The following is a 14,991-nucleotide window of genomic DNA, read 5'->3' as shown; positions in this document are numbered from 1 at the left end:
AATTTTAACATACCCACAAATAAAAACTGTTAAAATTAATTGAAATTACCATGAATAATGAACAATAATTGAAAATACTGATAAATTAGACTTGGCACTTTTCATAATTGAATTCATAGAGATAGTAATCATTCAAAATATTCTGCGGAATGACGAAACCATAGACTAAATTTGTCACCGTACCAGCATGTGATGTGATCATAATGTAATCGCAGCATTATACGTCAACAGAATCAATCACGGTTGAACATCGATACAGATGAGTAAGATCACCTACAAGATGATACAACCAATGCTATGGGTCTATTAATACATTCAGCTATGTGGACCGCTCACTGGAGAGACATAACCCCGTCCATCGAAATAGGCCAAACCAAATCATTTATGACGGTCTCATCTTACACCGGAACCATTTATTGCCGTAATAAAACTAGTCGAGTGTTCATCCACTTGCCTGCGAATTTGTATATTCGGTGCCGTCATGTTCCATAATGCTCCATTCAAATAACGGTGTTTGTACATGCACGTCTATTCGAAACAAGTATTCCTTATATAAAAACAGAAAAATATTTTTCTCTATGGTCACTTTTTGATGTCTATGGGCGCTTAACTGTCAAATAAACGATACATTTTCGCATTTTGCTGCTAGATATCTCTAGTAGTCCCTATATGTTGAACTTGTTACTATGTACTTTCATATTTCTTTTATTTTTCGATTTAATATTACATTACGGCCAGATAATCCGAATGCTGAATAAACGTTATTGAATAAATATAATCATAACAATATTTATTTATAGGAAATCTCTTAAAGTGGAAGGTAAACAAATAAAAGTAAATGGTTATCGTGATAGTATAATATACCTACCATATAATTATTATGCATAAATCGATTCCAGCACAATCATGTGAATTGATTTGTTAAATATATAATATTATATTAAATTTATTAGATTTTCATGAATCTGCGTCTGATGTGTATTTACTAAGGAGACTCTTGAATTCGAAAGCGTTGCCGCTTTTACGAAATTTGCGGCATTGTAGATTAGCTTCATCTACGAAAGCAAAGTTTAGTATAAATAAAGCAGTCATGATTGAATAAAATGAAGCACCAATTATAGGATCAATTGTAAAATGGATAATACCATTAGACAATAATCAAAATAATTCACTGAATCATAATGAAATACGGAAGAAAACAAGTACCTATGACAATTATCAACAAACGCGGGCTGTTAGTTGCAATATGTCAAACATCGACTCTGCAAAATTTAGCAATCGGTTCGCTAAACTTATGGTAGAGGAGCATTAGGTGTTCGGGTTCGGCGAGATGTGTATGTACAAAAACTCCATGAACGCAATCATACGTTTCGCACTCCATCAGGCGTAAAATCGCTTTCGAAAATAATGGGTGGATGGGGTATAAAGCATTTGATAGGAGTCACAAAGTAAAATACGAAAATGAAAAAGAATTAAATAAATAGTTACCAAAAAGCATAAACCCTGACAAATATATGCCACATGACTGTTTTGTTGTAACAAACTCTTGTTGTAATGATGTATATTTATGATGGTCGGTGAGGCAGTATTTGACAAATTTTTTTCACACATACCTACTTATACAAAATATTGAAAATTTACTAAGTGTTAAAAAAATAAACTGGGAACATACACAATCATTAACTCTATGTACAGATCGAAAAAATATCAAATATAAATATTACATAGCTACAAAATCAGGAATTGTCGTTATTTACAATATTTCAAGATCACAGTGCCTCAAGAACGGGAAGCGTTTCTGGAAAGAAAAAACAAATTGTTATAGTAACTAGTTTTTTTATCACAGGTAGGGATTGCAATAACAAATGAAAATACCAATACCGGTATTTCGGTATTTCTCATTTTATACTGGTATTCGTAAAATAATAGGAAAAAAACAGAAGTACCTATCTACCAATAAAGTATAAAATATGTAAAAATCTCTTTAAAATATTAATATTTTATAGCATGTGTAATTGGTGGTTACCAAGGATGATGAAGGGCCACAGAAGTAAACAAGACATCGCATAACCCGACAAAAAAAATACAATTACAAATTATGTTAATTGATACATTTTGTTTCCACTTTCAGAGAACTTATAGAATATATCGGTATTGCCTGATTTTTAAAACCGGTATTTCGGTATCGAAAAATACTGAGATACCGGTATTGCAATCCCTAATCACAGGGCTATGCAGCAGTGAGTCAGGTAATAGTATATTTTGTGGTCTTACCCTTAATTTTAATTCAATCCTATCTATCTCTCCTCCCATCATGTCAACAATATTTTCGCCGTGTTTCAACAAGAAGCCTTCCAGCTCATCAATCGTCTGAAGCTTCTTGACTTCCTACAACATAACAATATAATATGAAGGAACAAAAGTTGAATACATTTAACTGTCATTCATCACGACACTGGTGAGTACGAAGTTGTGATATTATTGCGATCGATTAGAGAGTTCGATCCGCAGTGAAATGACTTGGAGAGTAGAGCTGAGTTAAGTTAGTACATTACATAGTCGAAATTAAACCGATTGAATATTCTCAATGATGGTACATAATTAGTAACTTAGGGTGTCCATGAATTATACAAAAGACAATTTATTGTCATTGGGGAGATATTATTATAGCAGGAGTTATGGATACATAATATAACAAAATAAAAAAATTCCACATCTATTTTGACAAGTGCCATGTGTCAGGAATTTTCATAATGAGCGGAATCATGTGCGTACGATCAGATTATTTGACTGTTATCGACAATTTTTCATAGTAAGTGCAGACAGGCCAAGAAGGTTAAAGTATGTAGATTCTATTTTGCAATGTAGAACGAAACGAAAATAAAAGTAATTTTTTCAGTTTATCGCAAAGTTATATTACTTTTATTTTATGTAAGATGTTTATTCTGTTCAGTTTATTAAAAGGCGCTTTACGGGATTACTTGTACCTACATGAACTACTATTTCGATACAATCACAAAAATCTGCCAAGCACATATTTTAGCACTGTAAATAGCAGTGACAAAGCGTGGAGGTAGGCTGCGGAGATAAGAGAGATAAATAAGACTAAAAATTACAGATAGTGTCGGTTAGTTTTTAAAATTCAATTAAACCCTGCTTAAACCAAACAAAAAAATATAAAAATTAATAAATAAACAGTAGTATGTGTAATGGTAGAGTATGATTTCACATTTATGTATCACAGCTTGTGATAGTTTTATTGGCACTAACAACTCAACCAACAACAGTCTTGACTGTTGAACGCCTCAAGGAAACGTCTCTATTGCCATCTGTCTACCGCAACCTCGCTTAGCCTCAGAGATGGTGTGAATCGTTCTGCAAAATCTAACCATCGAAGCCCGGGTCTCCTGATCCTTCTATTCTATTAAAGAGGAGAATCTTGGGTAATGAGGTGTCTTCAACCCTTAAAACATGGCCTTCTACATATTATAGTAAAATTTAAAGTTTATATGACATACCTCCAGCAATACATTTAGATCTTGCTTGTCTAAATATGCTCTCGTCAGTTCCCGCCCGTCAAAGTCCAATTCAGCCTAATAAAGAAATATAAAAATCAGGTTCAAAATATCTTAATGTCCAGTATCATTTATAGACTAAATCAAATTGAAAATTTGCATAGCGTTGAGTTTAATTTAAAAGTGTATTAAGCCGCATTTAGACCAAGCGACCATAAGACCATTCTTATGCTCACTCAACAAAAAGCTTTTAAGTTAAGAGAATTTCGCTGGAGTGGGGGAAGAACAAACATTCGCTCGATTGGTCTAAATGCGGCTTCATAATATTATATCACTTTAATTTTTTTAATAGTTCAGGATCTCCGCATCATGAGGAGGCTTCTTAACAGATTGTTTTATGAGATATAGTTATATAATATTATATAATATAGGAGCCTAAATATATGAAAGTCAAACAAAAAAAAAAGTCTTAGTTTATTGATTAGATTCGCTAAAATGTGATTTCGCATTGCAGGTTCATTTGAAGAGAATTTCACATTTCGACCATGAAATCTATTTGCCAATTTTCAAAGTGTATGAAAAGACAATCCATCCTGATTAGTAGATTAGCAGACAGTAATACAGCACTGTGGCATTATTATTTAGTTGAAATATAATGTAAAAACGTTTATGCGTATGCGAGTAACAGAATGAATATCAAAATTATTACAAGATAAAAAGAACTTTTTATATACAACGTTTTTAAATTCTGTTGAACCATATAAACTTGACTTGACAAGCTTAAACGATCAAAAAAATTTGTACTTGACATGTCATATTGATTTCCATAGTAACGCACGTGTATATTATTAATTTAGTTGCTAGGACCCCAGAGCCCTAACGACCAATAATGGTGTCGAAATAACTTTTCATACAAAACATAATTAACTGAAAATGAATTCAATTCTACTTAAAGATGGCTAAAAGTATTAAAAAAATGTGCACTGTTCGGTTATACGGAATACAGCGGAAAACATATTTTGAAAATACCCGATCTGGATTATTTGTTAGGTTAACCTAACCAAACCTAACCTAACCCAACCTAACCTAAATTAACCCAAACTAACAAATAATCCAGTATATCGGGTATTTTTAAAATGTGTTTTCCGCTGTATTCTGTATAACCGAACAGTACCAAAAAATGCATTGGCAACGTGTTCTGATATATTCTAAAAGTTTCAAATGTCTAGATAGTCGGGAAGTTAGTTAAAAATCGATTGCAAGATTTGTACCGGACAAAGAATCACCGGACAAATAAGAATACGAGCTAAGAAAAACGTTGCAAAATGGCAGCCATTGCTTGAATTAGGATATCGGAAATGCCAACACAATAGCGATGTTAATATGTATATGTAGTTTACCAAACTTAACCATGCTTTATTCATTTGGTAAATGCGTTCAAATATAATACTGCCCTTCTTAGGAAGAAGGCAGTAACTCGCAAAATTTGTGAAATTGAGTTACGAATGCCATCCGTTAGGTAATTTTGAAAGCTATATATTCTGTTCATTTTAAAATCAATATTATCACTAAAATACCGTTAAAATCCTTAGTGAAAAAATAGACATCTTCTAAAATAATACATTTTATTTAGCAAAAAGGCAGTAATTGCACATATTCATTGCAGTTACTGCTTGGTTATTATTAATTTGTTTGTATTTTAACTTCTTACTAATAAAAATTACAACCGTTTTTTATTAATTCACAGTACTAAATTTTGAGAAAAACACATTATGTCATTTATCTCGAAAGTGTGTGAGAGTCAGTTACTGCCTTCTTCCTAAGAAGGGCAGAATAGAAATAGTGTGTAAGGCTCTTTCTATATAGTGCAAATACTTTGATCAAAAAACAACATTATTTGGCAGGCATGAAATTCGAATCTGTAACTTGCAGCTTTAGAAGCAGATGTCATGCTAGAGTAGCTTATAATAAATAAACCCACCTTGTATCTCACTAAGTTACTTCCCATATCGATTCCCTTTACATCATGTATTGCTCGTATCATCACATCCATTTCAAGATCCGTATTTATTTTATCGAGTTGTTCCAAAGGTATAGACCTAAAAACAATTAATCAAAACTATAGGACATAATAATCTTGTCAATTATCCCAATTGGTTCTGTGAATTGGATATCCAGATAGTTAAATTAGCCCCTGTTCCTCATTCGGTTACACAAAATATAATCTTATGACCATTGGCAACATTAACAAATATTAATACATTCTCACCTCCCAACCAACGCTCCGACATTAGTCAGTATAATAAAAGATGCTACACCTCCCAGAATAGTTCCGACAAACAAACTTCCACAGGCATCCCACTGAGAGTGCCCTGTCAGTGAGGACAGCCCCATGAATCCTGCCGCTACGGCTACACCTCCGACTGCAGCCATGTCTTCCAAAAGGACCACATTCACGGACGGGTCTGACCCTCGGAGAACTATAAAAAAATTGATCTTTTAAAAAAATGCAACTTTCAACCAAGAGTTTATTCGAACGATAAAAAAGTAAATATTACTGAATCGGTTATTGGCTTTAAAACCAACCCGAGGAAAACAAACTTTACGTATAATCGCACACATTCGATCCAGCTTGCTCTTTGGTCATCAGCGGATATAACAAAGAGCAGCGATTCGAAACCTTTTTTAAGTCACGGCAAACTATTACAATTATAAAATTTTCATGGCACACCGAGAGTATTTACAAATCCATAACGTTATTAAACACTTTATAATTAACAAATTTTGCTTATTTATTTTGAAAATGAATTCAAATAATATGGACCATAATTAGAGGGATTCATATAAAATAATTGTAATATAAAATGTATTATACTTGAAAGTGATTGCATAACGTGTGAAGGCGGCACATGGTCTACACATATTCCACCTGAGAAGTGAATATGGATAAAGACAAAAAGTACAGGCATTAACAGTTTACTTAACCTTTTCTATAATATGATATTACTATGGCAGTATCTGACAGGCCGCAGATTTTAACGACACACGTTGAATGTAGAGCGAAGCTCTTACTACAATCACTGTAATACCGATAATTTGTGGCTTAGTATTTCATAATTATTCAAACAGATGTCACTGTGTGTTTGTTTTTAAATTATGCACATCAATCGACAGTGGCTAGTAATTTGAGTTTAAAGTCGGACGAGAGAACTCGCGAAATTTGTATGTGCAACCTGTCGATCACGGCCTAATACAGCGAAATAATTCGCTGAAGGCATATAACCGGTTAACACACTGTGATTATGTATTTATTAGTGTTTTAATTAATTAATGATTACCATATTCTTTGAACGGCACATTAGCTTCCTTAGCACCTTTTTTAATCGCATTTATGGCCATAATAAGTGTAGCACCTTCAGAAACGATCGCACCTCCAAGAATGAAATATGCCTGAGAAATAAAAATAATATTAAATCCAAGTATCCAGTAACAGAAATATCAAGATGATCATTTTAGCAATAGATATATAATTATTATTCATGGTAATATATTCTGTGTCTTTTGTTTATTATATATAAGGTTTAGGAATCTGTGCTAATTGTTCAGTATATGTCCAAAGTATCTAAGTTTTCTTTGGTTGATTTTACTGATGAATTTGATTTCAAACATTAATCACGGAAATTTCCAGGTCCGGTATGATAAGGGTTAATTGTATCATTTTACTTATAACTCTGTAACTAAAAAATTGCCTGTTAAATGAATGTAAATGATAAGACACACAATAAGAGTAGTAATAATCCACCTGTGATACATTTACAGTAACGTGTAATAATTTGTTTCGAGTTTATTTGGCCTCACGTGAAATAGTATCGAATGGCAGTAGGGAAAGACTTACCCAATAGAAAGAATCCATTGGTTGTGGATTTAGCAGGCCCATGACGCCGTGGTAATATGAAAGACCAGTACCAACACAGAATATACCAACACCTGAGATAAGTGAAGAGACATATCTCATATTGGTGTATCCATATGGATGGTTTGGATCAGCAATCTGTAAGAAAATATATATTACATAGTTAAATCAATAGAGATTTGCATAAAATATGCAATATTGATATATTTCAAAGAATCAATTTAAAAGGTGACCACATCTTTGTAGAATAATATATAACACAATATACCAAATCTTTTAACAGTTGTCACCATGTAATGTACAATTAAATATAAATACTATTTACAATTACACAATAAAGGTTTCGATAGATGTAGATTCCAAAATCAGAACGTTGACATTTATTTAGGCAAATAAAATACTAAATGATGAATTACATAACATATTATAAATTATAATGCTTGAAAAATACATTTATAGAACAAAAATAATTACAAGATAAAAAGAACTTTTTATATACGTTTTTAAATTTTCTGTTGAATCAAAAATCTGTTGAAAATTGTACTTGATAGAAATACTGAATAATGAAATGTCATTCCATATTGATTTCCATAGTAACGCACGTATATATTATTAATAATTTAGTTGCTACGACCCCCTAGCAAACAATAATGGTATTGAAATAACTTTTCATACAAAACAGAATTAACTAAAAATGAATCCAATTCTACTTAAAGATGGCTAAAAGTATTAAAAAAATGCATTGGTATCGTATTCTGAAATATTCTAAAAGTTTCAAATGTCTAGCTAGTCGGAAAGTTAGTTAAAAACCGATTGCAAGATTTGTACCGGACAAACAACCACCGGACAAATAAGAATACGACCTAAGAAAAACATTGTAATAAATTAATAGAACAAGGGCGAGGTGGAAGTGGCGTAGAACATAGAAACATTAGTATTTAAGTGGTTTCCATATAACATTAATTTCATAGATAAAGGCTACTTACTTGACCAGATTTGTGTATTCCATATGCCAAAATCAGCTGATTTATAGTATCGGCAAGCGAATGAATACATTCGGAGAACATACTGTGAGACCCAGTGTACAACCAGGCAAATAGTTTGAACAGAAAGTTACTGCCGTTACTGTAAACATTAAACAAGAACGTTATTATTTACACAATATTTTTAGTGTTCGTCAATTTTAAATCTTCTATCCTAATAAACAACATGACATATCTTGTAGATACATTGACTTATTAATGAATACACTTAGCCTTAGATGCAAAATCTCAATATTTAAGTGGACAACAAATCCTGAACAAAAATGGTATCTGTGTGCGACAGAGAAAGTTTTCAGAAGTGCTTAGTTATAGATAATAAGAAGGAATAATCTGGAATGTAAGTCTAGAGTTCACTGCCGTGAATCCTTTTTAGTGGAGGTTGGCATATAAAAAAAATAAAGAAAAGGTCAAACACAAATTGCAATCAATAAAGGTTATTTATTGCAGAAGTAAAATAGGTTTACTATAATTTTTAGACTCTGAATTTATTATTATCTGGAGTATTTTCATCCCAATTAGTCCATATAATTGAGGGTGTATTGTGTGTTATGTTCGTTGTAAATTAATTGTATAAATACGCACGGAAAACTGTCACATATAGCCTGTCAAAAATGAATACGAATTTGTACCCTTTTTACCAATGAGCAGTCACACTGGCCTGGTGCACCTACGGTTATCTAATTACGACCATGGTGGCTAAATTGATAAAACACTTATATCTGAAGCCTTAGGTCATGGGTTCACTCCCAAGGCAGACAAAAAAATTCATGCTGTTTTTTCAATGGATTTCTGATCCAGTGAAAGGGCTCAATACGTTCCCAATGGCTAATAACAATTCCGTGCAGGATGTTCTTTAATATAACCTTCACTCTCTGGTAGCGCGGAAGAAATTGGTTATTTATTCTTCCAAAATGAGACACATTTTGACATCATGAGAGTACATTTTTAAATCAAGCTTTAGTGTTACGAAAGAATGAAATTTCAAAAGGTGCTTTCATTTTTCAAATCTGTTAATACTCTGTGGAGGCCCATATGATCCTATTAGGATCGGACATGGTCGAAAGAAAGAAGAAGATACGATAAAATAGAATTATTTTAAGCCTCTGGCTCTACAATTTAAAATTAAGCCATATTTCATATCATAAGATATCCCATGGTTATTCAACGTTTTTAAAATATTCTTTATCAATTTAATGTTTACTAAATATTTTTTAATAAAATATAAGTACCTACTCGGATTTGGAGTACCTATATAATTGATTTCTAATTTTCAATAAATTGCAACATTTTCCAATCGAAAGTTTCCATGATCATCGTAGAGGGTATCTTTTTCATTTTCAGCCAGTTTAGTGCACTGGCCTCCTTAAGTAGGATCCAAAATGTATGTCAGTTAAATTGTATGAACTTGAGTAAAAATACATTACATTGCCACTGCAGTGAGTACAACCCGTCCTGATCTTCCGGAGAGTCCCCCCTCTGTCTCCTGATTAAGAGCAGAGTTTCCCATCTCCCGACGGTAATCGCGGAGGCGCCTTTTGACGGTGAATACATCTAGAACACAGATTAAAAATGACCAAATTCAAACTAAAATAATGATCCTGATTAATAGAATAGTGAAAAGAGGTTAGAACACTAAGACTTGAGCGGACAGTGTTCGGCGGGACATGAGTGGTGTGCGCATCTGACCATTTTAAATTCATCTGAGAAAATACCCGCTCAATATAGCAATTAGATGTTGGTACGCTTAATAGAAATGAAATTGGCTTGAAAATATTCTTAGTCTCTTTTTCCGGGAATAACTTGAATTGATGCCATTTCTGAGTTAAATTCATCAGGTCCATATCTACTTTTCCATCACACATCCATCATATCCTTTTGTCTTTCAACCTAAACATCCTATTTGTATTTGTTGAATAATCGTGAACTTAAAAATCAGTATGTTAGGCAATGCTGATTGTAACTGACATCCAGCGCTAACCAAGTTTATTGGTGTCATTCTAGTACTTGTGAACAATGAAATTATTATATTAAAAAAAATGTATATATATCATAATATATCTATAATAAATAATCTTACATTCTTAAATCTTGCGTGTATACAGTAGTCAATAATAAAAAAATATTTCTATTTTATTGAAATCATTATTAAACAATATCTGACACTGTATATTTTGTAAGTACATACTTTGTTGATATCTTCTACGCTCAATTTCCTTTCGAAGTAATTCTTTTTTTAGGTTCTCTCTAGAGCCCCATATCTGAAAAATCAATTGATTTTAGCTACACAAGAATACAAGGAGATATTATATTTACGAATTTGAAAACAATTTATGTAAATTTCATTTGTGTAAAGATTTAAAAATAAAAAATGAGAAAATAATGTAAAACTTGACAAAAAGAATTACCATAATAATGGACATGATTACTATCATTTTTATGGATATAAGCAAGATCATTATTCAAATGAGTCTTTCAAAATGACACTATTTTTAATGATTGACATGACAACTAGGATGTAGAAAAGCAGTTTGAAGAAATATAATAATTTTCAGTTTCCTATGGTTATCAGAAAACTTCACGGATGAATGTAGCAATTTTAAAACAAATCTAATGTAAATGAGTATTTTAGAAATAAAAAAAAAACTTTCTATATTATTATCTTGATATATTCTATACATACTAATTATATTCCCAATTACCTTCTCGAGGTTCTACAGAAGAGATAAAAATTACTGGAAAAGATATGCGATAGTACATAAATGAAATATTTTACATTTACCTTAATCATTTAATTATTATGAGAAATTTATCATCCACAATTATTGCAAATAGAGCTAGAAATATTCGAAGTATATTCAATAAAATTAAGCAGTGATATCTATGTAATTTCAATGGAATCTATAGATTATTTCGATTGTAATTTGCGCATTTAAAACATATGAAAAATGGTGATGACGTCTAGTGCTAGAATAATAAAATATCCACAATTCCTTATTAAATAGCAAATGGCTCGACAATAGTTTGCGGTATTGAACTTGTCTGTGAATTTTTAAAATTTCATGAATTTTGTATGTCATAATATTATCTCCTATTAGGCCGCACGGCTTAAGCATTGGACTATAACGCTGTGGGTCCCAGGTTCGAATCCTGGGCCTGGCAAGACACATATTGTTTTTCAATTTGTGTATGAGTCAGAGTATGGACCTAATAGGTTGAGCAAGTGGCTGACGTCCATTTCTCGCAAAAAACAAAACCTGTTAATATAAACCTCTATTTTGTGGAGGCCCATATGATCCTATTAGGATCGAACATGGTCAGAAAAAAAAAATATTAAGTAGCTTGTATTCATCCAAAGCTTATAATATTATACTTAATTATTATTTTGTACAGTTAGGTAATTAAATTTTGAAATACCAATAACTTTAATGTCCGATTATCTATCTATTGTTCGTCGGTAGCAAATCGTTTACCTCGGTCCAAAAGACAATCTTTGCCACGGACGAAATATAATATAAAATGTTTATCTTACTCAATAAATTCCTATATAAAATAAATAAAATACCTCAGTTGCTTTGGCTTCTACATCTCTTCGCCAGTATACTGTGATGGGAGGTTCCAATTCATATGGTGATCGGCGTTTAGTCTTTGGTAATATTTCCAAGTCAGATGGCTTTAGAAGAAAATCAGACATAGCCCTGACAGGCGTAATGAAATTACGTTCCAAAGACGATGCAGTCAAATCGACACGCACACGCTTTATAACTGAGAACATAAAAATGATGCATATAGATTAATTTAAACCTTTTTTGAATAATCATAAATTTAAAAAAATTAATAGGTAATCAATTAGTTAAGTACATTGATTATTAATAATTTTGAATTGGAAATTCATCTTGCTTGAACAAAAGATATCAGTTGACTAACAATCAGCATTTATTAATATTGATCTGGCATTTGTGGTACAAATTCATTACAATACAGTACACTCTCAGTAATCCGCCGCTCGATTATCTGACAACTACTATAATCCGCCGTTATTTTTACTAGTTGACAGAACAAAATCAAGCTCTATAATTCGCCGGCATTTGATTGTTAATTTCAGTAGTCCGCAGCGTACAAGTATACAACGCAGATGAGACGGGTTTATTTTGGAAACCTCTCCTTCATAAAACGTACGTTCATCACGAAGAAAGTAATGTACCAGGGAGGAAAGTGCCCAAGGAGCACATCACATTTATGCCGTGCTCCAATACAACTGGGACACACAAACTGAAGCTTTTGGTCATAGTGCACATGTCACTGAACAACTGGTTGTGTCAAGTGAATTACTGTTTAATATTTAGTTAATTAACTTAGTTTATAAATATGTATAATTTAGTAAATAATACTTGATTTTGTATATAAATAAATTTTGCTAGTACAAATTTCTCAAAAAAAAACTATTTTTACGAAATACCTGTTTTAATTTTACCATATTTTGTATGTATGCACAATAATTCGCCGCTTTCACTAATTGGACACTTGTCTGGTTTTTGGGATGGCGGATTACTGAGAGGGTACTGTAATAACATCATTATTTAATATTTTACAAAAATAATATATTTTGCTAACGACATCTGTCTGTAGGTATGTATTACAAATTGATTGTCGGCGTGCCCAACTGAACATGTCCAGCTTTGGCACTAATACGATCAAATAAAGGCTGCGAGAATTTGGAACATTTCACACATACATTATTACATAAGTATTGTAAAAAACACACACAACATCAAAACCAGTATCAAACTATTGCGTGCTGTGAGGCTATAGGTATTTTAGCATAACGTACTTACAGCAATGTAATTTTTGTAAATATATTCATTAATTTACATGCGCCGGACTTAATGCCAACTTGGCCGAGACGCTCAATTATCAAGACAGTGGAATTTTTTCACCCGAGTTCGAATCGCAGTTAGGCATTACTTTTTTTTAATGTATTTTAAATATCTATTATAAAAAGGTAAAATATAATATTGGTAAAATACTGAAGATGAACAAGATTGACAATAAGTCCTGGAAATATGGCTGGCCTAGGAATTTTTTTCAGTTACCTAACCTCAACTGCCACCCTTTCCTCACTGACCAAGAAATGGTAACCCTAATACACGTCTAGATCAGATATGATAAGATAGGTTTTTACCTTTTGGAATCTCTCCAGGTGGCTTCGGTGGACTATCCTTTTTAAAAGTGATACTTGTAATCGTCGAATCAGGGCCAACTTTAGCTTCAACAATAAGTTTCTTCCCAGACGATTTGAACTCAATTTCTTTGACTATATTACTCTCAACAGTGTTGTTGATTGCCAGATCTTTCATAGCAGTCAAGTCAATTGGCCTGGGCAGCTGATCCAGTGGGATTTTTGGCGATGTTAAACCTTTTTCTGTAGTTAAACCATTTTCTGGTGTTAAACCCTTTTCTTTGATAATGGTTTCATCTTTACCAGGGATAGGAGCCTTGACATCACTGTTAGAGTAAGCCTTCCTTCCCTGTGTTACATCTCCCAAGCAATAATATCCGCTGCTCAACAATTTATTATTAATTTTGACAGACTTTCCACACAAATATCCAATTTGACGTCGAACACAACCCATGTGTAGGATGAAAAGGTGTTCCGAATTTGTTCTCGGTAATTTACAGGCATTATTGCTAAGGTATTTTGCAAACAATAAAGACCGAGGTAACATTTTGATATAGAGTAATTCGCCGGTGTATATTTATTTTATTCTTCGGTTTGTGAAATGTCAATCATTTCTGAAATGTTTAATATAAAAAGACTGGTATGGTAAAATACGTCAGACTTTAATTATATATGACAACATATATATTACATACTTATCCATGTCTAATTGGCAGCAAAATCATCAGATAAAATATCATACAATTAATATAAAATAAGACGTGACATACGACAACTTCGCTCACAACGAATTCCGCTGTCAAAATTTGATAATAGACAATTTCATATAGAGAATAGAGGTAGAGACAATGAGATAAATTTTGTATATGGATACTCGAACTAAAATTATTTGTAGTGTACTGATTATGCTTTATTCGGCGTACCTATCCTTTTTTATAATCTTCAAAATATTAAAATTTATTAAATTATGTGTACTTACACTTACCTTATACTTCTTTCTTTTTCAAATACTTAGGTAGGTATTTAATTTTATTAGTATGGTTTACTAATAACTAATAACTTATAATAGAAGTGTAGTATCATTTTGTAATTATTCATAAATAATTTATAAATATTCACCTAAAGATAATGTAGGTGTGTGACTTTCAATTTGTTTTTGAGTACAACCTAATATATTAGTATAAAATAAATAAAATATTTTTATGGCAATGAAATTATTTATCATATTAGCGACATCTAATAATTAATCTTTAAAACTCTATAACGCTTGTCTCATTATAATACTATCAGCTGCACATGAGTGAGGGGAGATGTCGGTATCAACAAAATATAATATTATTATAT

At 32.0% G+C, this 14,991-nt stretch overlaps 1 protein-coding gene across 1 annotated transcript; it reads right to left on the bottom strand.

Moving 5' to 3' along the window:
- Window positions 1-1,478: 1,478 nt before the first annotated feature.
- Window positions 1,479-14,448, bottom strand: ZnT49B (solute carrier family 30 member 9). Its single transcript, XM_085958893.1, has 13 exons — window positions 14,343-14,448; window positions 13,651-14,261; window positions 12,034-12,233; window positions 10,657-10,729; window positions 9,896-10,022; window positions 8,415-8,553; window positions 7,411-7,566; window positions 6,854-6,965; window positions 5,785-5,995; window positions 5,497-5,614; window positions 3,519-3,593; window positions 2,275-2,388; window positions 1,479-1,798 (listed from the first exon to the last, which is right to left on the bottom strand). Exons 2-13 carry the CDS (start codon window positions 14,192-14,194, stop codon window positions 1,754-1,756), a joined length of 1,914 nt encoding a protein of 637 aa, XP_085815019.1. The 5' UTR covers window positions 14,195-14,261; window positions 14,343-14,448; the 3' UTR covers window positions 1,479-1,753.
- Between the last annotated feature and the right edge of the window lie 543 nt (window positions 14,449-14,991).

Source organism: Rhyacophila brunnea, unplaced genomic scaffold, assembly GCF_057557595.1.
Source record: "Rhyacophila brunnea isolate RB1 unplaced genomic scaffold, BYU_Rbru_1.0 scaffold_8, whole genome shotgun sequence".
NCBI lineage: Eukaryota > Metazoa > Arthropoda > Insecta > Trichoptera > Rhyacophilidae > Rhyacophila > Rhyacophila brunnea.
Note: the sequence above shows the minus strand (reverse complement) of the source record. Positions and strands in the feature narration are given on the sequence as shown.